Genomic DNA, 26,455 nt, shown 5'->3' on the forward strand with positions numbered 1-26,455 from the left:
TGTGTGTGTGTGTGTGTGTGTGTGTGTGTGTGTGTGTGTGTGTGTGTGTGTGTTTGATTCCATGTGAGCCAAATAAATTAACTACATACATCCTATGGGAGGATCACTTTTTGCATCCTGCTTGAGCATTTCAGCTGTCATTATGAGCCTGTTCTTGAAGCCACTTTGAGCCTTTAAATGATTCTGGTGTTCTGGTTTTATAAGGAGGCTGGCAGGTCTTCCTCTTTGGATATCCAGGTTATTTTCTTGGGATTAAATACACAGTGCTGATATTATTCTTTGCCACTGTACAAAATGCTAATAAAATTTTCACAAGTGTCTTGAATATATATGATGTCCACAGCACTATTCTATTTAGAGCAATTTAAAATGTTGGTAACCTGGTCCTTGAGGGAATTTGGTATATGAAAATACACGTTTATAGAAAAAGACCAATTAGAGTCTTGTGTATTTTTTAAAAAAAATAGTCATCCTTTTAACTGTCAAATCACACTTTAACCACCAGTACTCCAATGAATATGTTAATTCCCTAATACACTTTTTTTGTGAATATGTACACAGCAGTGAATGAGGTAAATGTCTATTTTAATTCAGGTGTTGCATATCAGATTTTAGTTATATTTTGTTACTAAAAATAATTTTTAGTACTTGATAACATTTGATTCTTTTTAAAGAGTTTTTCAAGAACCCATAGTTAAATTTTGTAAGCTTAGGAAGTTGCCTTATTTTCCCTCTAATCTGATGAAAGCTTTTTGCGTTTCATGTTGTTCTTGCCCTTTCTTCACCCCATGGGTGAACACCTCTTCCCCGTGTGAACAGGAAACTTTGACTGAAAAAAGTCCTGATTAATATTTGTTTTCTTCTCCTTCAGTAAAGCATGAGATACTTAATTGATCATCCACCATATGATACCAACCCTAGAAATATAAATATAATTGCTCATTCCTACATTGAATCGTTACCCTTATGATGGCTGACAGTTACTGAGCAGTCTCTGTACGCCAGGATAAATGCTCAGTGTGAGGTTATTTTAGGCCTTGACTACCACCCCATGCTGTGGGTATGGTGATTGGGGAGGACAGAGAAGTGCACCTTTTATTCACCCGCTTTATCCCAGTAAGCACCCACATGAGACTCAGGTTCTAAGGCCCCAGAGCCTGAGCTCTTGAAATCTCAACTGTGCTTTACACAAGTAAAATACTCATCACAATAGTGATAGACTTCATAAAGGAAAAGTTAAAAATAAATAACGATGATAATGAGGAACTGGACTTAGTGTGGGAGAGAAAAGGGAAAAGACAGAAGATGGACTCCATGGGTGGCTTGGAGTTGGCCCAGGAGAAGGATTGGACCCTCCCAAAGATTGTTGTATAGTACATGCCAATGCCCTGAGGTAGAAGGTGTTTAGGTGTTTAGGAACTCAGTAACTACACTGTGACTATGAGGAGACGGATGGGTAGGAAGAGGAGGCATGGAATACAGAACAGCTGACCTCTTTTCACAGAGGCACGCTTCATTAGACATTGTGACTTTGCCATGGTTTTAGTGAAATAGAATTTAACTAATAAAATTAAATAGACTCCATCCACAAACACTGATTACTTACTGGTAGATAGCAGATGGCTTAAAACTAGCCGTATCATCTTTATGCAGACTCTCAGAACTGGCCAAAGTACAAAGAACACATATCTGTGGAATGCTCAGCCATGAATGGGACATTGGTGTCACATCCTCCCTCCTCCATAGGCTCAGGGAGCATTGTGGAAGGAGTGTAAAGGTTGCAGCTGTGGTTGCCTGCACAAGACTTGAGCAAGATCAATGCTTTATCTTGCCAACATTCCCACTGAGGGGAGGAGCATCCTAGCCCCCATCCCTAGCTGAGGAGCCACTGTCAGTTGATGGCTTCTAGGGCTCGGGAGTCAGTTTCCTTTAAGAGTGTGGCCCCGGTAGATTGGCCATGCTCCTGTGGATGGTCCCATACCCAGGAAGAGCCCAGACTGGACTCAGTGTGTTATCCACATGTAAAATAACAGGATGTGAAATTAGGAAGGGTGGGAGGCGGGAGTGGATCTGGGAGAGTTGTGGGGGAGGGGATGGCTAGGATCAAAGTACACTGTATGCATATATGAAATTCTCAAAGAATTAACAAATAATGTATTTTAAAACTAACTATATCTGAAAGCCAAAGACATACAGACATAAACTGTTTGATCTCAGAAGCCCATTTTTAATTCAGATACTTCTTTTTTAAGCAAGAAGTCTCAGTGTAATCCAGGTTGATCTGCATTTTGCTCTCCTACCTCAGCCTCATCAGTGATGGGACTGTAAGCATGTGCTCCTTCACTGAAATGGGGAGTGAGCATCAAGTTCTTATTAAAATCGAGGCTTGGACCACGTGAATGTTTTTATTATGGTGGTACATTGTAGTAGTCTTCTTAGATAACGCTAGTTCATGGGAAGCATAAAGATGGCCTCTTAGATCCTACAACAGAGAAGGCTGATAAATGCTAAACCTTCCTGGATGACAGAGCTGAAGTACTCTTCTTCCTCGTATTTAGAAGGGCTTTGTATTGACCTTTTTGGTGCCAGCCATGACTGTGTCTAGTACATTGTCATAAGAATCCACTCATTTGGTCCTTACACTAATAAATAAACCCCATCCATCTACATGAGAGTAAAGTGAAGCTTAAAGACATTATTTACTTGTCTAAGGTGATAATATTATAAAATGTGCAACTGAGATTTTGCTATAGGGTTATATTCTTTATTGTAGCACTTTGAGATTTCTCAAATTTTCATTGTGGGCTGGAGACAGGCTTAGCAGTTGAGAGCCCTCCCTGCTGTTGTAGAGGAGCTACAACAGGCTTCCAGCACCCAGTTCTAGGGAATCCAGTCTTCTGTCCTCAGAGGGCACCAGGCCCACAGGCAATCCATATACACACATATAGGCAAGGCTTTCGTATGCCTAAATAAATCTTTAAAAAATAATCTATGTCTTCAAGTTACTGTGAGAGCAAGAGCAGCTGAGGGGGAAGAGCAGAGGTCAGAACTGTTTCGGACGTGCTGTACAGTGGCTGAACAATGCTATCCGGAGCTGGGCAATCAGAGATTCCTTCACAGGGAATTATGCTCACAAGTGAGCTGCAGAGGCTGAAGAAGCAAAAGATTGGCTGACCTAGGGCAAGAATCCCAGCGCTTGCAGGACCCACATACAAAGATTTCAATCTGCGGCTTATTAGCATAATTAATGATTTGTTGTTTTCTCTCAAATGAAAATGAGCTTGTCTGATGTAGTAATTGAGGGAGCTAATTGCACGTAGCTGCGCAGGCCTGCCCCAGGCAGAGCTGCCTGTCTTTTGGCTTTGATTTGTTGCCTCCTTTCTTGGCAGCACTCCCTTCCTTTTACAACCCCAGCCTAGACTTCCACATGCCCAGATTTTCACGCTGCCCTTATCATTCCCTTGCAGAAGAAAAAAATAAATGTAATGAATGGGTTCACGGTAGGGTTGGTTGGTAATTTAATGAATTTCATGGCCTGGAAATTTTTGTATTTGCAAAAGGGATTTCACTAAATGTGATGTGGTACCCTGCACTGGAAACGAGGGCGGAGGGGCATCATCAGAGAAGCTGACAGAATTGGAGTGATGATTTCTTGGTGTTAAATGAACCATGGTTATGTTCATGTTAATATTAGAATTTGAATGAAGGGCATATGAGACTCCTTGTACGGTCTTGGTAACTTTTCTATACATCTAAAGCCATCTAAAAAAAGAAAAAAGAAAACATTTAAAGCCCAGAACGGCTCTTGTAATGGTGACAAGTAATGTTCAGAAACGGATTATGAGATTTGAAGTGAAGGTTCAGCCATTTCTACAGCTTTTCATCTGTTTACTTGCTAAAACTCTTGGTTTAGCAAAGCATTAGCGATTGCATTCTTGAGTCGCATCATCATTATACCTTAGGAAATGAGACTATCGTCTCTATCCTTTACATTGTAATAAATGACTGCCGAGAAACTGGGGAGAAAAACCATTGAATTAAAGCTGCAAAATGAGCACCATCATTTCCCCCTCTTGGAGAGGGGTGGCTGATGCTAAAATTCTGAATTAAGCAAACAGTCATTGATGAGCTGGGAAGTGAGTAAGAAGGACCAACGTCACTAAATTGCCACTGTTTGAAACATCCGAAGAACAGAACTCATGTGAGTTTTAAATACGCCCCTATAGTTTTTTTCTTTATGTAAAGGTAATGTGGTGGGCAGCCAGTATTCTTTCTGTGACGTATTTAAAGGGACATATGCTTAGATAAGTATATTCTGCCTAATAACCATATGAATTTACTGAGTATAACTCTATGGATGTTAAAATTCACTAAGTATTCACTTTTCCTCTTGGAATAGGTAGACAGGGTTGGTGCCTTGTCAGATGAGACATGGTAGAAGTTTTTTCTGTTATTTATGTAAATTGATTGGTTTGGCAGTTGCTACAGCAATAAACCATAGTGAACTATAGAAAAATGAATATGATTCTTTTAATGTTCTACCAAAAAAAAAAAGAATATTTACAGGAAGGCAGAGGATGGTATTACAAGACCCCGAGCTGCGCCAGGCAGCTCTCCTTGTAGAAAGTCATTGAAATAGTGTGTGTACAATGGGACAGTATGATGCCAGGCCTTCCTTTCCTTACTAGCCGTCCAGGGTGTGTGTGTGTCTTGTTCATGTGTGTATTGGTGTTTTGGTATGTGCATGTATATGAAAGTGCACCTGTGTGTGTAGATGCCCTCGTTAGGTGTCTCTCGGTCATTTCCCACACCATCTTTATCTTCATCGTGACTGCCTTTGTTGCTTTTGTTTGAGGCAGTGTCTCTCAGGGACCCTGGAACTTACCTTAAGCCAGACTAGCTGTCCAGTGAGTGCCGGGTGCTTACCTCCGCCTCCTCAGTGCTGGAATTGGAGGTGTCCACTGACGCTCCTGTCTTTTCGCATAGGCACTAGTCTTCTGAACTCACGTCTTCTTACTTGTACGGCCATTTGAGCCATCTCCCATGACTTTACATTGGACCGTTTTGCCACCAACTTTTGTCTTCCATGAAGGATTGGTTTTGACTAAGCAGAGAAATTCCTGACAGGAGATGAAGAGGGGTTTGTTGGAACACGGTCCAAGAATGGATTTGTACAAGGGAATTCTGAGTTGGTGAGAAAGCAAGACAAGAGTCTTGTGACCTCGGTTTCTTCAGAAATACAGAAGTTTTATTGGAGTGTGTGCTTCCCTGCCCCTCCCAGGTGTAGGGGATGGGAGTGAGTTTACCTTAGGTTATTCAGCACAACTGGCTCTTGATTTGTTTATATGCCTCCATGGAAAAACATGGTTTTGCCACATGCGGCTTGTTTGGCACATGCACCTTGTCCTTGTGATTATACACTTCACCCGTGTGACCTTTCTTTTTTTAACTTTTTACTAGTCCTCTGTGAAGTGCATATCATGTGTACCAATCCCACTCATCTCCCTGTCCCCTCATACCAACCCTCTTCCCTTGCAGCCTCCAGAAGAGAAAGGGGAAAAAAAAAGTCTCATTGTGGAAGCTGTAGTGTGTCACAGTGTGTCCCACAGTAAACCCTTTCGTCCTCTCATCTTTGCTTGCAAATGTTCGTTGCATGAGCCATTGGTCTGGTTGGAGGCCTCTGGCGTGTGATACTCTATCAATACTATAACCTCCCTGGGACTCCTCTCAGAGATCCTGTTGTTGACCTGTGTCATGGAGACCCTGCAGCTTGGGATCTGTAGGGCGCCCCAGCAGTTCAGCAATGGGGTTGATGTTGGGGTGGGCCAACTCAAAGCCCTGGATCTGGGCCTAGGAGGTATCTGAGCCGGTCAGCCCACCAGGTCTCATGCACCCACACCCCTAGATGAGCTCTCCAGCACTGCTTGGGCTAGTTCACCCAATGCTGCAGCCAGCAGAGACAGAGTCAGCTCTCTGGCTCTCACATCCTCGGTGGGCGGGCTCACCGGTGCCTGTGCCAGGAAAGCCCGGCTCTACTGTGCTGCCCAGGTGAGGTGCACGGCCCACTCTCTCAGGTGTGGCAGCCGTGAGGAGCAGGGCCAGCTCTCTCACCTGCCGCTGGCAGCTCTCCCTCTCCTGCCCCCCACAGCCACACAGCTGACAAGAGGCAGGGCCAATACTCCTGTGCTCCCTTCCTTGGGGCTGGCTCACTTGCAACTCCTACAACCAGGGCTAACACCACTATGCTGCCCAGGCGAGGTCCCAAAGACACTTTGAAACACTGCATCATTTCAAGGACTCTTAGGCTAATCAGAGAGTCCCACTTCGTTAAAAAAAAAAAAAAAAAAAAAAGGTGTTCTTGAGTTGGGAAGAAAGCTTGACGGGTAGAGGCGCTTGCGCCGAACCTAACAACCCGAGTTCTGTCCTCCAAACCCATGGGGTGGAATGAAAGAATGGATTGAAGCAGGTTTTCTTCTGACCTCCACATGTTATGACAAACATTTACAACCCTGACCTTCCCCCCCTCACATACACATGTAAATAAATAAATGTAAAAAAAAAATTGAATTACATACATGGAATTTCCATCTGCCAAAGAAAGTGAAAATTTGAAATAAATGGGACCGTGAAGATCTTTGGTTAGAGAAAGGAGTAAAACAATTAGCCAGTTGGTAGTAATCATTGCCACAAGAATGGAAGACATTACTGAAGGGCCAGGACAGCATACTTCTGGCTCAGGATGAATACACCACTGTTTGCCTTAGGGTATAGATGTTAAAATGTGTAATACTTACTTTTGAAAACAGTGTGTTCAGTGTAAATACTATAATTTTGGCATGGGCTGAGTGTTTACAAAACTATGCATTGATGTATAGGCTTCTCTGCAGACCAGTATTTTTTAGCCGTGGTATAAGGAGTGTAAAGTACAGCAGATCTCACTGAGGCCGGGACCTGGTCATCTCTATATTTAAGTAAATTTACATTTCTAGAAGCACTAGTCTAGACTGTTTACTTTGAAGATGTATTTTCAAAACATGAAAAACAACTTCTGTCTACCAACTATTGACCTACTTCACCCACAATGACCATCATCACTCTGATTATCCCTTTCCCACCTTCTTTGCCCAAAGCTTTCCAGCAAATGCATTTGGCCAAGCATTGCCCTTCAGGAATTTTGCTTTTCTCCATGGAGCCAATGTCTGTTTCACATTGGGCTACTAACAGTCCTCATCCTGCTTGTGCCGACTCTTGGATTGTTCCAGAGTCAGGCTGGCCAGGAGCAGAGCCAGCAACGTTCTCTCTCAACACTCTACCAGCTCAGCAGGCCTGCAGCTTGCTTGAAAAAGAGTAAGGAGCTGATGTTTATTCTGCTTCTCTGTAGACCTCAGTAAGTGAAAAAAAAAAAAATCAGCCTTCATCCGGAAAAGCATCCAAAGTATTCCTCTTGGTTCATTCAGTGTCATAATTTATCAAACACAGAACATTCAGCTGCTCTTGGTTGTACTTGGAAGAATTACAGTTTTGCCTGAGCAGGGCTAAAGTTCTTCTATTCTTATGGCTAATTTAAGCAGACTTTCAATTCATCATTACATCAATAATTTAACATGTTTTCTTTCATCTAAGTGTGTCCTGAGGCAGGTAAGAGACTACTCAGACATTGTAAGAAGAAAGAGTTCTTTCTTCTAGCACTCAAAGTTGCAAACGATCTGCAGAAATTAAACTTCAGTTTAATTGAAATCCGGTTGTAATTTGAGCTTTATAGCTTCCTTGGGCCACCTGCTGCAAATTTTAATGAAGCATTGAAGGATTACAGCATGTACAAATAGCAATTTAGCACTGTTCCCTGATGTTGCAAACATCAAAACGCCTTTCAGTTGTTGTTTAATGTTGACCTGACAGAGCTGCAGAGATCCTCAACCACACCTGTCCGTCTTCCGGAATGTTTGTACTTTGACTTCTTACTCACGACTGTGTGTGCCATGTGTACACACCTGAGGAGCATAGTGCCCCTGGTGACACAAGCACGAAAGGCAGAGGAGGACTGAGCCTGGTGTGAGGCTGGCTGGCGGCAGTCCTTCTCCAGAGGTCCCCCTGTCTCCACCCTCCCCCTCCCCAGAGGGCCGGGATCGGGGCATGTGCATACCTGGTTTCCCATGGGTGTTGGTATCTGTGCTCAGATCCTCACACTTGCACAGCAGGTGGTCTTGCCTGCTGAGCCATCTCCCAAGCCCTGGGTTTGGTTTTTAGTAACAGCTTCATTTGGATATAATTAATATACCACAAACATCAACTTTTTAACAGATGATTCAGTTGCTTTTTGTATATCAACAATGTTACATAGTCTTTATTAAAAATTTTCAAAATATCCTTTTACTCAGGAAGATGCCTTGTGTACATTAGCTGTCACTTTCCACTTGTCTTCCCAGTATTTCCTGGAATCAGTAACTGACCTCCAGCTAGGCGTTTGCCTGCTCTGGAGATTTCACAGAAATGGAATCACACAGTGTGACTCACTTGTTTTATTCAGCATATGTTCATGATTTCTCAACATCTTAACATGAAATTTAAGTACTTCGTGGCTACCCACAGTTGAGTAATGTTCTGTCTTACGGATATGCCACATCTCCTCCCGTTGCTTCTGCTTCTTGCTAATTATTTGTGATGCTGCTCAAAATTTTTGTGTGCACGTTTTTTTTTTTTGTCTGAACATGTTTTCAGTTGTTATGTGCAGGTGTTTGTGTGTCCATATGTATGTATATGTACATGTGGAGGCCAGAGGTTTATGATGGGTGCCATTCTTTTTGTTTATTTGTTTGTTTTTGTTTGCTCTTTTTTTTTTTTTTTTCAGGACAGGATTTCTCTGTGTAGCCTTGTCTGTCCCGTACTCGCTTTATAGACCAGACTGGCCTTGAACTCAGAGATCCTTCTGCCTCTGCCTTCCCAAGTGCAGGGGTTACAGGAGTACACCACCGCCCCCAGCTAGGGGAGCCATTTTTTATCACTGTTTGTTTTATACTTTAAGACAGAATCCCTCTCCCAGCTTGAAGTTCATTCTTAGGAAAGACCAGTCGGCCATCAGGTCCCTCCCCAGCTGTCAGACTGCACAGGTGCACTGCGGTAGGTAGCCTTTCATGGCGGTGCTCAGGCTCCTGTGTTCATGCAGTACACACTTTATCATGCCTGCACCCCAGCCTGGGCTGGTCTGTCATTCTTCACGTCAACACCACACTTCCCTTTTTATGTAACTTCACAGTCGGTTCTGAAATCGGGAAATACAAGTTCACAAATTCTCTGTGTCGGGATCATTCAGATTCTTCTGAGTCCTCTGCGTTTATATTGGAATTTCAGGATCTGTTTGTGGATCTGTTTTTGAGATACCGCGTGCTTCGTCTGTAGATACATTGGGTGCTGTTATCATTGCACTTATTATTATTACCAACGTATATCTCACATTATTGTGACAATATAGCTGACAAGTGCAACTGAAAGAAACAAAGGTTGATCTCGGCTCTCGTTCTGAGGGTACAGTCCTTTGCGGTTGAGAAAGCATGGTGGCAGGAACATACACAGCTGGTCATATGGAACCCACAGTCAGGGGTGGACACGGCCCTTCGTCCCTTCATATTCAGTCCAGGACACCAGTTCACAAAATGCCCTGGGAAGTATTGCTCCTTCTATTATCTTAGAAGATGTTATTGATTGTGTAAGATTAATTATCCATTCAGATTTATATAGAATTTAACAGTGAAGTGATCTTGGCTTAAGATTTTATTTGTGAAGGTTTGGGGGTTTTCATGTGTGTATGCTCCTGTGTGCGCGTGCACACGCATGCTGGGAGTGCATAGAAAATTCATATACAGAAGTATATTTCTCTGCCAGACAAGTGGCTTTGTAATTAACTCATTGAGAATGTCATACATGCGTATAATGTACTTGAACATATTTATCCCTCAGCCCTCCCCACAACTTTTCTCAGAAACACCCTCTATCCCCCCATTCCCTCACAACTTTGTGATCACTTTTCTTTCCCTAGAATAGCAATACCCTTAGAGAAAACTGGCTTTTCTTTCCCTGAATCCATCAATTGTCAACAGCTCCTCAACTAGGTGTGGGGTTTCGTTAGGTCCCACCCTGCCCTCACGATGAACTGGTTTCTGCAGTCTTGAGCGTCAGTCCTGGCGATGAGTTCATCCATGCCGCTGTGCTGTCCTATCTGGACGATACTGACTTTAAGTGTGTGTATGTAGAGGCTAGAGGTTTATCCTGGGTTCCTTCCTCCATCATTTTTTACCTTAGCTTTTGAGACAGGATCTCTCCATGAACCTAGAGCTCACTGATTAGCTAGATTGGCTGATTAGCAGTCCATGGGGATGTGCCTGTCTCTGTCCCTCATTCCTGGAGTTACAGATATATATGCCACCATGCCCAGGGTTTATGTGGGAGCTGACGATAACAAACCTCATCCTCATGTTTACATGCTTGCAAGCATTTTGCTGAATGGAACACCTTCAAAGCCCTGAATTTCTTTTTTATTTTTAAATTACAAAGTCAATCACTTTTACTCATTTAACTATTTAGATCTTTATCTTCTTGAATAAATTTAAGTGGTGTATATCTCCCTAGGGAAGATACATATTCTATTATAACTGTCTGGTTTTTTGTAATTGATTTCATGCTCCCTTGTATGATTTGTGTCTTTAAAGTTAGTAATAATGCCCCAATCCCTTTGTTCCCTGTGTAAGTCAGAGGGCAGCATATGAAAGTCAGTTATCTCCTTCTGCTGTGTGGGATCCTGGAATTAAACTCAGGTGGTCAGGTTTGAGGCATACTTTACTTGCTAGGTCCTCTCACCTACGCCGAAAAACTTTTTCATAAAAAATGGTCTAAGGAGAGCAAAAGTATAAACATCATTAAAAATATTAACAACACATACATCAGTGGGCTAATAGCCTGAGCACCTATGCAATTCCTGTAGGAAAACATGAGAATCATGTATCATAATGAGCAAGGGCATAGATAGTTCACAAAGCTTAATAATGGACCAACAACAACAACAAAACGGCAAAATCTCCCCTCCAATAATCAGGAGGTTGGAAATTGGCAATGACGCTACACCACTTGACTGAAAAAATGGTGGATTGATAATATTCGGTCCCAGCAGAAGTACTGGGAGATGCGCTCTCTCTCATGTTCCTGATAGAAGGAGGGGCTGGAGAGGTGGCTCAAAGCCTTCTTGGTTTTCATGGGCATTCACAGACACTCAAAGATACACACGCACACATTCAAATGAAAAATAATGTTTTTTTAAATTTTTTGTTTTTTTAATGAGAGAGAATGGTACCCCGTTTTCCTGATACGCTGTTGTAAACCGAATCACAGGGTAGTTGGCTTGCGCCACTGTGACAGAATCCACAGGTTGGTTAGCTTGTGCGGGAGGGGAGGTCTGGTTCCTAGAAGGGTTGCTCATGACCTGCCTCTCCCGTAAGCAGCCATGATGTCTTATTGCCATCTAGAGCTTTGGTGTCACTTTCTCCTCTTTCAACTATGCTAATAATATTGGTGTTTTATAATTGTATCTATTTGGGTTATAAGCTGATTATATGCCCCATGCATACCATGTGGAATAATTAAAGTAAGCTAGTTAAGATATTTTTCATCCAAACACATTTGAAACCTCTTAGCAGTTTTGTGATAATGATTTGTTCGTTCACTGTGCTGTTCGGTAGATTTTTTGTTTTAAACCTTCACTCCCTTCCTTGACTTTCTGGTGCCTTCTGATGGTCATTGCCCGTTGCATCCAGCCCAGACTCTGTAGCCACCCTTCTGATTTGCCGTTTGTGCTTATGCGTTATCATTTTTACAAATGTAGTAACAGAAGTTGTTTGGCTCTTTGCGCTTGGCCTGTTTCACGTCACATAATTCCACTTCTCCAGTTCCACTCCTCTTATCACCAATGAAAAGATGTCTTTCTATAAGGCTGAGCTACATACCAGGGTGCATTTATGTGTATTATTTCCTTTATTCAATCGTCAATTTAAGAACATTTAATTCCTTTCTTGCTATTAGGGCCTAAATATGAAGCCTGTGAACAAGGCAGAGCAGGCACCTCTTTAGCAAACTGATTCCAGATTTTCTGAATTAAAACCCAGCAGTGCTATATGTGGATTATAGGATATATATATATTTTTAGCAACTTCCATTCTGTTGTGTACTATGGTTGTGATTTTACATCCCTAATCAATTCTGTGCAAAAATTCCCCCTTTCTCCAAGATTGTATCAGCTCTTGTTATTTTTGTATTTCTGGAAGTTGTCATTCTCAGGCATGAAGAAGTGTCATTTGATTGTGGTTGTAATTTGCATTTCCCTGATGATTGCTGATGGGTCCAGTATTTGAAAACAACTGCCTAGGAAAGTATTCACACAGGTGCAGCCACCAGGGAGGGCACACAGAGGCCACTACAGCTGTAGCCCAGAGCAAGAAGGCAACCTCTCATGTGTGCAGCATCCTGTACTCGGTTGCTTTCACACTCCAGGAAGAAACAAGACGAAGGGTCATGGAGGCTTACATCAAAGTCTAGAGAGCCAATGACCCTAGACAACGTGTAGAGGGTTGAGGCTCCTCTCTCTTGTCCCTAAGAGGCTACTGTTTGAGGTGGTGATGAAGAATGTATTGTAATGGAGGTCTCAGTTTGTTGGCGATGGCAGGGCCATGAGACAGTCACTGAAGAAAGTCACAGGCATGGAGCGGATCCACCCTGAAAGGGGCATGTGCTGCTGTCAGCAGAACTGAAAGAGCCAGGCCAAGTAACTGCTTTGGAACCTAGATGAGTCTATCCCAAGTCCCAGATAGCACATATATTATAGTAGGATTTGTCTTTTCCCTGACAGGACACAGCCTTGCTTTGCTTTTATTTTTATGCCACAATCACTTCCTTTTGGAACAGGAATGTTTATTCTATGATTTATAGAGGCTTACAGTTGAAGAGGTTTTCTTGAGTCTCAGAATTGACTTCAGACCTTTTAATTTTGTCCAGGCTTCTAAACACCACAGGGACTTTCAAGATGGACTAATGTACTTTGCATTACGAGCTGAAAATGAGGCCTTGGAGCCATTTATCCAGCTTCCATATAGACTTAAGAAAATGAGGCCTTGGGGAAAGGAGAGTGATGTTATGATGTAAAGTGATGTGTTTGAGTGTCAGGTTGACTTGTAATGTTTAATCTTCATTGTTAACTTGACTGGATTTGGAATCACCATGGAAACACACCTCTTGGCATGTCTGGGAGAACATCTGCAAACTGTCTCACCAAAGAGGGAAGACCCATAACTGGCAGGATTTCTGTTCAAGAATTCACTGTCCTAATTTCTGATGGCTAACAAAGCTGGGAAGTACATCCTTCATTAGAACTTCCATTGGCTTTGGCATAAAACATTTAACACTATTCCCCTTTTTACTCTTTTAATACCCAAAATAGGTTTGCTATGTTTATACTGTTTTTTGTTTCATTCTCCTGCAACTTAGTACCAATATTCTCTGAAGTAACCAGAGAGAAATATTATCACCATAGTTCCTTATATTTTTACTGAAATTTTCACTGGTTTGGTTCACCCTGAAGAATAAGGAGGATGAATTTTTCAGTCCTGTATCACAAAGCAAACACTTGTGTAAGGTCAATATAAACCTTGACCCATGGCGCAAGCCCCTGTCTTCTCGCTATAGATCTGTTGTTTAAACTTTAGCAATTGTCCAGCTTGGGCTGGAGATGTAGCTCAGTCGGTAATGAGCTTGCCTGGGGCTAGCACAGCTCTGAGTGCATTCCTCAGCACTGCATAATGCTAAGTATGGTGGCAGTGCCTGCTCTTTCACCATTTTCCTGGACAGGCAGGAGGACCAGAAATTCATGGCCATCCTGTTATAATGTAAGCTTGAGTCCAGGCTAGGATACACCAGACCCTGTCTTATAGACTTAAGAAAAGGAGACTCACAGAAGCTAAGTGACAGGGCCTGAATGAATCCTGGGAATAATGAACAGCAGACCTAGAATAGAGGCCCTATGCTTCCTGTGTGAAACTGGTTCTTTTTTCTCTTTATTATGCTTGGACGTGAGAACTCAGTACTTTGCATGGCTGTTTCAACACAAAATTATTTTTGTTTTGTGTGCTTAAATTATTAATTTAATCATTAAAATATCTATATTTAGTATTTACTTAAATTGTTGCTTAAGTTGTTTGCTCTTTATCTTGCTAATAAAATTATGCTTTGACTTGAAGACAGGACATGTAGTTATCTCTAGAGGCAGACAGACATTGTGATTACATTGTGTTTTGTAGGACAAAAAGCATTTAACTGTTTGACAGACGGAAACAATTCTATGGTTTAACAATAACAGAATAATGAAAAAGAAAAAAGAAAAATATTATGAAATGTACACAATGTATGCCTATAACCCCAGCACTGAAGGGGCTGTAGGAGGAGGCTCTCCAGCTTGAGGCTAGCCCGGGCTGTACGGCAAGACAGTGATTTAAAAAGAACAACACAAGGGAGACAAACACACAACCCCCCAAAACACACACACACACAAATAAAATGAAATAAAAATAGTTTTTCCCTCAACTTTTACATGCTCACGTTTGTGTGTTGTGAAGCATTTTTTTCTTCTTTTTTAAGCGTAAATAAGGAGGTGGAAGGGCGGCTTGTGGCGGGAGCCTCCTCACTCCCACATCAGGTGCCTTACCGACACCCTTATCTCCAGATGCAGGAGACGTGATAGCGTGGCCAGTGGGAACACCTGCAGCCTCGGCGACGCACGAGAACACACGTAGGCACGCACGCGCACACATTGATAAAAAAGTCCATCAGCCTTTTGAAGCATCAGTAGCAAGCCCTCAAATCAGAAAGCACTGTGATTTGAAGACGACATGGATACTTTTTTTTTTTTCTGGTTTGGTTCCTTTGAGATATTTTATCAAATTCAGATTACTCCCATTCTACACATTTTCTGAACTGTGGCTTAGAAGCTGTTTGGCATGCTGATATTATCGGAGGTTTAACTTCACATAGCTGATGAATGAACATCCTTTCCCGCTGTGAAGGGACCAGCCACAGTGCCCATCAGACCTCACAGGAGAAGTGATAGAGACAGGAAGTCACCACCATTGTCCTCAGCTTTAAGATGAAGCAGCTGCTGCCATTTTTCATGTTGATTTGACCAAGTTGATTCATTTTATATACAAAGAGCACTCTTGAGACTCTTGGGTACTTGCGATAATTCTGTTTAACCTATGTTGCCTTCCTTCTTTGGTAATATTAGATGGAAACAATGCACACAGCAAGAAAATTGTGAACTGAAAAATATAGTTTTGACCGCCTTCTATGTTCAAGTCATTACGGCTGGCTTCTTAGCAGAGGTCGGGGAGGGGGGTGGAGAGGATTTTTTAAATTAGTGATTCCCCTGTTCCGGAAGCTTGAACTCTATTTGAAAGACTCAAGTATCTAAAGAATGACTATTAATATCTTTAAGTGACAGTAGTTATTTCAAGTTATCTCTGTCCTCACACAGGACATGTGAAAGCTAGCATGCTTAAATAGCCATCCAAAGCCTGGTGGCACATACATGGCAGCTCGTGGTGTTTCAAACTGCTCTTCCTCAGGGCAGAGAGAGCCTCCCCCCTGGACTACAGCCAAGTGCACACACTGAATGCTCCAGAGACTTGGCCAGCAGCTAGTCTAGAAGTTCAGATGACATTCTCTCAAACAACTGAGCGAGCTATTTTAAAAGCTGAATGTGGTTATTATAATGAACGCCTTCATCTGGGAGGATCTGTAGAGTTTGTCAAATAAAATCGAGCAGCCAAACATGATTTTAAAATTACTTATTTAGTAGAGACTCTTGTTGGCAGGCTTGCTTTAGGATCTGTGTGTCTTCTGGGAATGTAAGTATTCATTAGAAACCTTTTGAGAAAATTGGTCTATACTCCAGAACACTGAACAATAAGGATATTTTCTCATCTCTTCTAAAAAAATTACTGCTAATTATAGAAAATTAAGTGCAAATAGTACCAACATAGTTATTAACACCACAGATTTGATGAGCTTTCCTCCAAAAGGAGCTATAAATTATATAAAATAACGATTATGATGGTGAATAAGGCTTGTCATTATAGCTCATAGGTATCTACTCTTAAAATGTATTTTGGGTTAAAAGTATCTACCTCTTATAGTTTTAATTCTTTTAATATTTCTTGAGTGAGTGTGTGTGTGTGTGAGAGAGAGAGAGAAGAAATAGAGAGAGAGCACTTCTATATTATAATCAATACATTTCCATGGATTATTCAAAATCAGACTACCACAAATAATTTTATACATCTAAACACGAGTATGCCTTACATCACTGACACTAGTGGCCTGTGGAGGGCGGAGCAGGCCTGGGATGAAGCAATGAAACCTGTGTGCTTGCCTCCTGGGTTTCTGTTTACTTTGTTCTGCAAGACAAGATGCTAAAATTACAGACCTTGAAACTCCTGGTATAGAGGGGGACATTTCTATGCAAAAGTGCTATCTTCGTGTCCTAACGGCTTATAGAGTTGCACCCATGGTGATCATGTGTCTGTCTGTATGTGTGCTGTGGCTGGGAGTGGGGAACACGAAAGTACTAATGTTAGGTGGTGGTTTGAGGCAAGCTCTCATTGTGTAGCCCAGGTTAGCCTCCAACTTACTATGTAGCTTAGGATTGCCTCATTCTTGCAGCATTCATATGCTTTGGCTTTCTGAGTGCTAGGGTGACAGGTGTATGATTGTGACACACAGAACTGGTCTTTTAAAAGATAAGTCTCCTCTGGGCGCAGTGGTACACACCTGTAATCATAGCACTCAGGGAGGCAGAGGCAGGCAGAGCTCTGAGTTCGAGACCAGCCTGGTGTACAAAGTGAGTTCTGGACAGCCAAGGCTACACAGAGAAACTCTCTCTTGAAAAAAAAAAACAGCCAAACAAACAAACAAACAATATAAGACAAATTGTAGTTGCTGGCTTTGTGGCCAGGATTCTAACTAGAACCTAACTAGAAAAGAAGCTTGTTTATCCAGAAGATTAAAGATCCTGAAAGACTAAAGTAGGGTCCAAGCCACAGCAGATATGACTTTGAAGGGCAGACCCTGAAAGCAAGCTCTCCCTCTGCAAGAGACCAGAGCTACCATAATTTTGTCGTTTGAGTCAGGTTAGTGAAAATGTAATATAATGCTTAAAAGAATGATTCAACACGCACACTGCCTGGGCTTGAAATTCTAACACCATCTCCAATTTTGTGACATTTGTAAATCATGCAGAGTTCCATGTTTCAGGGAGCTGAGAAGAATTTTGCATTCCTTACAGGAGTGTTGTCAGGATTGAGTTGATTCCTGTAGAGCCCAACAACTGCTTAGTTAGGCGGCAAATTTTAATTCTTAACGGATGTCACAATAATAGCCGTGCTCTATACCAGCTACGCCATTATTTCCATGCCTATTGCTTTTCCCAAGTAAAGAACATGGGATAATCACATGGAGCACATGGCATGCAGTGTTCCTCAAGGCAGTTTTTAATTACTGAGTCATTTTCTCAAACATCATTAACTACTGAGAACATACTCAGCCCAGGTGCTCTAGATGGATGGATCTGTGCCCTGAGCACTTCCTGCTGCTTCTCCCTCCCGTGACAGGCTCTCCAACAGGTACGGAAAACCACAAACCTGAGTCCTAGTCCTGTCTGCCTTTAACAGCCTCTGTGTAGGCCTTTGGGTTTCTTATGTGTATGCTGTGAAGAGCTAGTAGCTCCGTGGCTTTCAGAATGCCTTGCGGAGATGTAAGGAGCTGATTATGCAGAACGTGTGGCCTGAGGACTAATTCTTCAAAAGCCGGAGTTCAAGTTTGCTGTCTTGAAATTCCATGTGCATTTGATGAATGAGAACCACTGCTAATTCAGTGTCGGCTTCTTTGGGGTAGATACCCTGGAGAGGTACCGCTGGGTCATATGATGGGTCTGTTTTTAGTTTAGTTTAGTTTTGCTCTTTGAGAAACATCCACGCTGACTGCCGTAGAAGCTGGACGAGTTAACATTCCCGCAAGCGGTGCACACACCAGTACTGTCTCCAACCTCCCGAGCGTTTGTCTTCTTGGTGACAGCCATCCTGGACTGGGATGGAAGCACAGTGTAGTTTTCACTTACATTTCGGTGGCGCGTGGTAGGGAATGGTTTTTCATATGTCTTGGCTATTTGTACTTTTAAAAACCATCTGCCCATTTGTTACCTGGTTTGTTTATTTATTTATTTATTTGTTTATTTATTTATTTATTTATTTATTTAGGTACTTGGTTGTGTGTGTGTGTGTGTGTGTGTGTGTGTGTGTGTTTGTGTTCTTTGTATCACGGAGATGCTTGCACATCACTGTTTACTGAGGCATTATTCACAGTGGCTAAGCTATGAAACCAAGCTAGGTGTGCATCAACAGAAGAATGGCCAAAGAAAATGCCGCTTATAGACACAATGGAACTCTTACCACAAATAAAGAAGAGTGGAGTTAACGATGTTTACAGAAAAGTGGATGTGATGGAAGATGTCTATACTAAATGAACTAAGTCAGCCTCAGAAAATAACAAATGCTTCATTTTCTTCTATTAATTTTGGGCCTACACTGTGGAAAATTGAACCGTACATTTACAGAATACATGGAAACAGAGGCAGAACTGTCCAGTGGAGCAAAGGAGAGCAGTGGGAAGGGTGGATAGGTCTAGGAAGAACCTACCTACAGTGCCTCGTGGACTTACATGAAAATTCCTTTTGTAACTAAGTTTAACAAGCTTTTTAAACATGGCTTATAGTTTTAAATATATATATATATAGTTTTGCCTACATGAACTCAAAGGTTTCTCCAGCTGCAGCTGCTCTATATATGCTCCAATGTTTCTGAAATTGTTCACTGAACCAAAGATGCAGAAATAAATTTATGGGCGAAGGCTTTAAGTCCCAGGCCCGAGGATGCTGAGGAGCAGGGAGAACAGCACAAAGCAACAAGGCCCTGTGCAGCGTGAGGCCCTTTCACATTTGAAACAGAGAGAAGGGCACCCTGTGGCAGGCACCTCACCTCGGCACTGTGACGCGCCTGTGTGTGGCGAGCGCCAGGGGCCCGGCGCTAACTGTGTGGGCAGAAGCACCCTTGTAAGGGGGTTGTAACCTGCTCACAGAGCAGTTATTAAGCAGCGTGTGCGCCCCCCGCAGCGCTCTTGCTGGTCAGTGACTCCTGAGAATAGCCTTTTCACATCAAATGGTTACAGTCGCGATGCTGTGTTGCTGTTAGAGGCGGATGGGAAATCCATCTCAGGAGCACTTGGTTCAGTTGATTGGAAGAATGCATGAGGTAAATAAAGTCACCGATTTCTCTCTGGAGAGAAAACCCGTACTGATTAATGAGTCTATAGGATATGTGTGTAGCTTGGATTAGCCAAGTGTTTAGGCCTCATTTTCAACTTTCTGCAAGTAAAAAAAAAAAAAAAAAAAAAATGCATGTTTATAAATAAATACACACAGAAAATGTTAATATTTCCTCCCAGGTCGTTTTGATAATGATTAATGATTAATATGTAACAGTAAGAACTTGACACCCCTTGCCAGCTTCCCATATGCTGTGAGTTGAAGACTACCCCTGAGTTCTCTCACCAGTTCTGGGCCCTCTTCTACATTCATTGTGTGAATGCGTGTTAATTAAGGTATACTTTCCATAGCTGCGGTGTGTCAGCATGGAGCCCTATCACTTATTAACACTTCAGCATGGCCTGTCCCATCGTTACTTTCGGATAGTTGACACTTGATTAGTGACACTAGAGCACAGGAACAGTTCCATGCAGAGCAGAAATCAGAAAGGCCCACAGCATGAAGGGAGAAGGCTCGTCCACAAGCAGCTGGAGTGGGGAATGTCAGGAGCCAGGAGGTCCTATTGAGTCCAGCAAAGACTGAGGTATTGACCAAAGGCCGTCCTGTGGAAGAGTGATGAGGGGACAGGGTTTGTCTGCTCAGGAGTTAGCCCAGTCTACTGTATGCAATCCATCTCCAACAGGTGTCGGCAGAATCCAACTGTTTTTGTCCCAGCGTGATTTGGGCAAAAGTAAAGATTTAGTGTGAATATGCTTTTACACAGTAAACGTATTTTTATGACTTATTTTCTAAAATCAAGTTTCTCAAGGAAACATGATTTTCTCTTCCAATTTCATTTAAATAATATATTTTATCTCAAAATAATTTTTGAAGGGAAATCAGTTCCCATATAGAAAACAAGTGATTCTCTCTCTAATAAGACATTTCCAATTATAGTTGCTCAATAACAAAGCGGCTGTGAGAATGCTGTTTTTGTTTTTTTCTTCAGTGTTCCATATGCACAGCTCTGATCAGGAAAAATTAAAGATGTGTTATCTCCTGCAAATGGTGAATTACACCCAGTGGGTTGGGATGCAGATTGTTTTTTTTTTTTGTTTTTTGTTTTTTTTGTTTTTTTTTTTTTTTAGTTATAAAAGAGCTGGCTAGCCTTTGCTTTTGGGAAATATTCTTTTTGCCTTAACTCTGTCTTATGGTGACCATTATTTCAAAAATCTACAAGTACTGTAAGAGAGTTTATCTCCCATACTGGAAGGATACTCTGCAAAGCATTTTGCGTCAATGTCTAGAGAACTTAATAAGCACCCTCCCCATATTTCCGTGCAGGCTTTGCTCACACCTGCTGTTTCCAGAATGAGCCTAAAAATATTACAGTGTCTTTATAAATTAAGACCTGAAGATAAAAATTGGCCCAAGAGACTTTATTTGAGCATTCATCCTGTTGTTAACTTATGATATTATTTTAAAAACTGTATCTGCCGATTTTAACTTGATTTTTTAAATTATTATCATTTATTACCACTTATTCACTTTGTGTCCTGGCTGTGGCCCCCTCCCTCCCTTTTCTCCCTCTATGCCCTTTCCCCAGTCCACAGATAGGGGAGGTCCTCCTCCCCTTCTATCTGACCCTAGCCTATGAGGTCTCATCAAGGCTGGCTGCATTGTCTTTCTCTGTGACCTGGCAAGGCTGCTACCCTCTCAGAGGGAGGTGATCAAAGAGCCTACCACTGAGTTCATGCTAGAGACAGCTCCTGCTCCCCTTACTAGGGAACCTACTTGGAGACTGAGTCTATGGGCTTTATCTGAGCTGGGGCTTTAGGTCCTCTCCATGCATGGTCCTTGTTGGGGTATCAGTCTGTCAAATATATTATAGTATTTAAACTAACTTTTTCCATTTAATTTCCAGGGCTACTGCAACACATCGAGGCCAGGTGATTTTCAAAGATGCATTAGCCCAGCAATTATGTGAACAAGGAGGTAAGACCAGCCTTGGTTTGTTTATGTTTGTTATGTCTAAATTATCCATGGCAAGTCCTATGTTCTGTTACTGAGCTATCATTTCATTACTGTCACTTTATCATGATGTTTTTAATTTGAATTATTGACTACTTCATATCCCTACTAATTGTTTGTCTATTAGTTATTGATAAAGGCCAGCAGACAATCTGAACATATTCACTGTGAACAAACAAACCAAAAGAAAATGTCTTATTTTCATAGTTTTCCTGAGTCACTCTTAGTTGTCCTAGGAGTGATAAATTTTAATAGTAATTATAAAATTTTATAAAAATAGTTCCCTTTAATTTGCCACTTATGCCTCTAGTACAGTGTGTTTCTGATTATTACTTTACACCTAATATCTGTGACTTTGCTTCAGTTGGTCTTATTATAATTTGCTTATACACATATATACTTAAATAGACATAGTCAGTATGATTTTACCTAAGTAATGTGGTATTTGATAAATTGTTACTGTCAAACTTGTAATTATTTGCTTATAAATTCTTCACTCAGAAAACTCCCCTCCATAATTTCAAAAAACTATTATCAGTATTCTTTGGTTAAATTAAACTTTCTTCTATGATTTTCAAGAATGCAGACATTAAAAATATGTCTTAATAGACAAATTTAGGAATTCTATTACAATGTAATTTTTCTGTATTTTGAAAACATAGAATACCATAAAGCAAGGAACATCAACATCCTAAAAAATACATAATGCCAAAAAATGTGGGTCCAATTCCCATTTACCAGTTCCTAAAACCTAAATTATCTTAAGCCTTACAAGTTCAAGTTCAAGTCTGTTGTACTATGATTGGGTTGGACTATTTAAAATGAAATAAAAAGCTAAGAAAATCAATGGGAAAAATTCTCAATGAATGAGGGCCAATGAATGATAGCCACCTTATATCACACATACACACAGTTTGCATCTTGTAGATACGGTGTAGGACAAGAAGAACACTGGGCTCCCCAGCAGCCCATGAGCCATGGAAGTCCCATTAGTTTAAACATACAAGCCAGGAAGCCCAAGGAAAATGATGGCTTCCTGCTGTCAGGAAAATAACTGTATTAAAAATGCTGTAAACCAAGTACTTATTTTGATTCTTTCTACTTTTAATTAAATCATTATTTTCTCAAACAAAATAACATAATTTTTCTTCAAATGGTTCTTGTGCACTAAGTGAAGAATTCCTAAACGGAAGAAAAAGAAAAGGCCTTCCCTATATACCAGAGCACAGAGTCTTTCATCTATAATGTATTTAGTTCATTGGTCTCAATTAAATGAAGCAACTCAGACAACACAAATTTCATTTTGTGGAACTGGGAACAGGAATATTTTAAGATTGTGTCATGGGTTAAACATACTGATAAAGGAGTATCGGAAGATATGAGAGATGTGGGTCAGCAGCCGTGGCCCCTTTCCTCGGCCTCACAGCCCTTCGCATCCCCACCTCACTTACCTTCATCTGAGTTCTACTCTAAATCTCCCTGAGTAAGCCTCATTCCAAAAGCCCAGTGCTACTGCTCCGCAAGTATCTCTTTTTTCCTTGTCCAGATGAACCTTTTGTGTCTTTTGTTCTGGCTGACTCCGGCTCTCAGATACACAATGCAAGGAAAGGAGACATTATGGTTCAGCAGTAATAAAGTTGCGATGTTTCCATCTCCATCCATTGTGTTCACAGATTGGCTTGTCCAAAGCCGATGTCTAAGATTGTTTATGTCCCAAGAGAGCACACAAGGCCCATCTGGTAGATGTCAGGGGCTGGTCCCCCGTCCCCCCTCTCAGCTGAGGAGAAAGCTACTGAGCAGTCATTCACTTTTGGGTTTCAGGCTTTACACACCCTTTGCGATCAGGGAGACGTGGTGGGAACTATGCTGGTGTGGCCTTGCCGGTTAGAGAAGCTGGCAGAGGCCAGGCTCAGCAATTAGAGTGGGAAGGCCCCTCCTGGAGCACAGACTCCAGGAAGGTCAGCTGACCTGTCATGCACAAGCTGTTTGAGATGGGGAGAATGTGAAAAGCTCTTTTCTCCTTGCACTTGCCTGTATTCTGATTCTTCTTCCTTTATTATTATTTACATTTTTACAATGAAATTGTGTTATTTGGGTTATAAGAAAATAACACAAATTGTCCCTATCCCCAAATTACAAATATGAGGTTTGCCTTTTGAAGAGGGTGGGACACTTCTGCTAAGCAGGTGAACTAAACTGTTTCTCAAGAAATGAAGAGAAATACAGAGTGCCCGTGTTTCTCCCATACGAGGACTCTCCTGCCTCTTAATATTGTCTCCACCTTGTCCTTATCATCTGCTGGCTGTTCATCTCCCCTACCTGGGAGCTTTTGGAAAGCAGAATCATGCCTCCATTTGTTTTTGTTTTGTTTTGTTTTAGCACACAGTAAGCTTGTCTTAAAGCATGCACTTATTTAATGATGAAGAGTCAACTTAGAATATTTACTGTTGAAAACTTACTGCCTCTCCCCAGAAGCTTTCCCCATTCTGAGCATTTCCCTTGGAGGACTGTGGAGCAGCCTGGCTGTCACAAAACATTGCTCCTTAAAGTGACGTTGGATGTAAAATGTGCATCTGTCGTACTAAAGCTGTAAGTTAGGACTGCGGAGGTGGCTGAGTCAACAATGTGCCTGGCACGCGAGCATGAGGACTTAAGTTCAGATCCCAGCATTCACACAACACACCAGGCATGGTGTGAATTTGCAACTCCAGGACGAGAGCGTGGCAGAGGACAGAGACAGGAAATCTCAAGAGTTAAGTGGCCCGCCAGCCCTGGCTGGATGAATGAGTTTCAAGTTCAGAGAGAGACCCAGTCTCAAAAATCAGGTGGAGAGTTCCCAACAAAGACAGCTGGCATTGGCTTCGGGCCACTATGCCCATGCCTACTCATGTGCATGCACAACCACATACATACGTGTTCACATGTGTGTGCACATACGCACATGAACTCACACATATATAAAACACATTCACCATACACACAAACAAATAAATTCATAAGTAGATAAATAAAACTAAAAATCTGAAAACTGTTCACAGATTTTTATTTCAACTCTAATGAATCACTTTATCTCATACCTAAATATTTATTTAATTATTCCCTTTACATTCCAGTCGTAGCCCCCTCCCTCTTCTCCCCCCAGACCCTCCCTTCCCTCCCTCCATCTTCTTCCTATTTCCCTTTTTTACCTCCTCAGAAGAAGGGAGCCCCTCCCCAACTAACCCAACCCAACACATCCAGCCATATCAGGACTGAACCCTTCCTCTTTCACAGTGTCCTGGCAAGGCAGCCCAGCCAGAGGGAAGGAATCAAAAGCAAGCAACTGAGACCATGTCAGAGATATGCCCCACTCGCCTTTCTAGGGGACCTACTTAGGGACCAAGCTGCCCACTGGGTACATCTGTGTAGGGGGCCTAGGTCCAACTCATGCGTGACCCTTGGTTGGTGCTTCAGTCTCTGTAAGCATCCCTGGGCCCAGTTTAGTTGGCACTGTAGGTCATCTTGTGGAGTTACTATCCCCTCTGGGTCCTTCTATTTTTCCCCCTACTCTTCCACAAGGCTTCTTATGATCTGCCTAATGCTTTGCTATGGGGCTCAGATTCTGTTTTGATCCATGCTTTGTGGAGCCCCTCAGAGGACAGCCATGCTCGGCTCCCATCTGCAGGCATAGCAAAGTGTCCCTAATAGTGTCAGGGGCTGACTCTCTCCCATAGTGTGGCCAGGCATCAGTGGGGCATTCCCTCCATCTCTACTCTGTCTTTATCCCTGCACATCTGGTAGGCAGGGTAAATTTGGGGGCAGAGTTTTTGTGTGTGGATTGGTGTTCCTTTCACTCCATTAGGAGTCCTGTCTGGTCAGAGGGTGGCCTCTTCAGTCTCCATGACCCCTGCTGCTAGGAGTCTATTAAATTCTGAGGTTCTAGAGGTAACAGTAAACAGTCTGCACATGGCTTCTTCTGACAGTCACAGCACAGCGCAGACGAGCTGGAGGCGCCCTCACCTCTACTCTGTAGCTGCTGCAGTCTTGGGTAAGGATGGGGGTTGGAGGTATATACTCACAGTTGTTTTAAAATAGAAGATGCTTATATTCACTCATTAGCAATAAAAAAAAAAGAACAGAAATAACCTAACAGTCCTCTCCAAGGATTATTGAATGTCCACTGTGGGTGTCAGCTTCTTTGCTAGCATAGGTCATGAGGTGTGTCAATGAGCAGAGCGTAGCTGAGTGGGAGGTGAGGGAAAGGGGGACTACAGTTTTACACAGGGCATACCCAGGTCACGTAGGTCTCACTGAGGAGGTGACAGTAGAGCAAAGAACCAAGACAGAACAAAGGAATGAGCCTGTGCCTTCCCCAGAGACTGCCCAGTATGTCACTGTGATTTCAAAGACAACAGCGGTGGTGAAGTACTGTTTACTGTGATCAAAGTAGAGAAGGAAATCCAGAATGGGCTAAAAACTTGTAAGTGGAGGAGAACAGTCCTCCACAAGAATTATTACGGGGCAATGTAGAAAGAGATGGAGTCGTAACATACTCTCGGTCACGTAAAATCAGTGCTTGCTGCACAGCCTAGGCTGTCCTTAAACTTGTCTGACACCCCTGCATCCACCATCCAAGCCCTGTGAATGATTACAGGCTCACACCACCACAGAGCCCCAAGAAGACTTCTGATCTTAAAAAAAAAAAAAATAGATCTTGAAAATCTGCATGAATTACATATGCCTCAATAAAAACGATCGCTGCTGCCTACATTCTCTGAAAACTTAGGGGGAAATTCTTACTCCTTAGGGCTTAATACAGGTGTCCAGTGTGACGCTGACGCCGAGTAGTTCAGCACGACCGACACTGGACCAATTGTGCACACAGATTGTGGCCAAGGACAGATCAGGAAGGATGGGTGTATGCCTGTGCTCACGGGCTCTGAGCTTCTTGGCAGATCCTCTTCAAACACACACTGGTTATTTAGCAAGGCCAGATGGCAGGCTTAGTGGCCTGATAGAAGCCATGCCCCGTAGTGCCCCCAGAGGTGCACGTTGGTGTTT

At 42.2% G+C, this 26,455-nt stretch overlaps 1 protein-coding gene across 1 annotated transcript in view; it reads left to right on the top strand.

Annotated features, from left to right (window-relative positions):
* Positions 1-26,455, top strand: part of Reln (reelin) — a 423,857-nt gene that overhangs the window by 154,860 nt on the left and 242,542 nt on the right. Inside the window, exon 4 of the mRNA XM_055612891.1 lies at positions 21,309-21,379. Within this exon, the coding sequence (XP_055468866.1) occupies positions 21,309-21,379 (71 nt within the window). The remainder of the gene's footprint in view (positions 1-21,308; positions 21,380-26,455) is intronic.

Source organism: Psammomys obesus, unplaced genomic scaffold, assembly GCF_907164565.1.
Source record: "Psammomys obesus unplaced genomic scaffold, mPsaObe1.curated_primary_1811, whole genome shotgun sequence".
Lineage (NCBI taxonomy): Eukaryota > Metazoa > Chordata > Mammalia > Rodentia > Muridae > Psammomys > Psammomys obesus.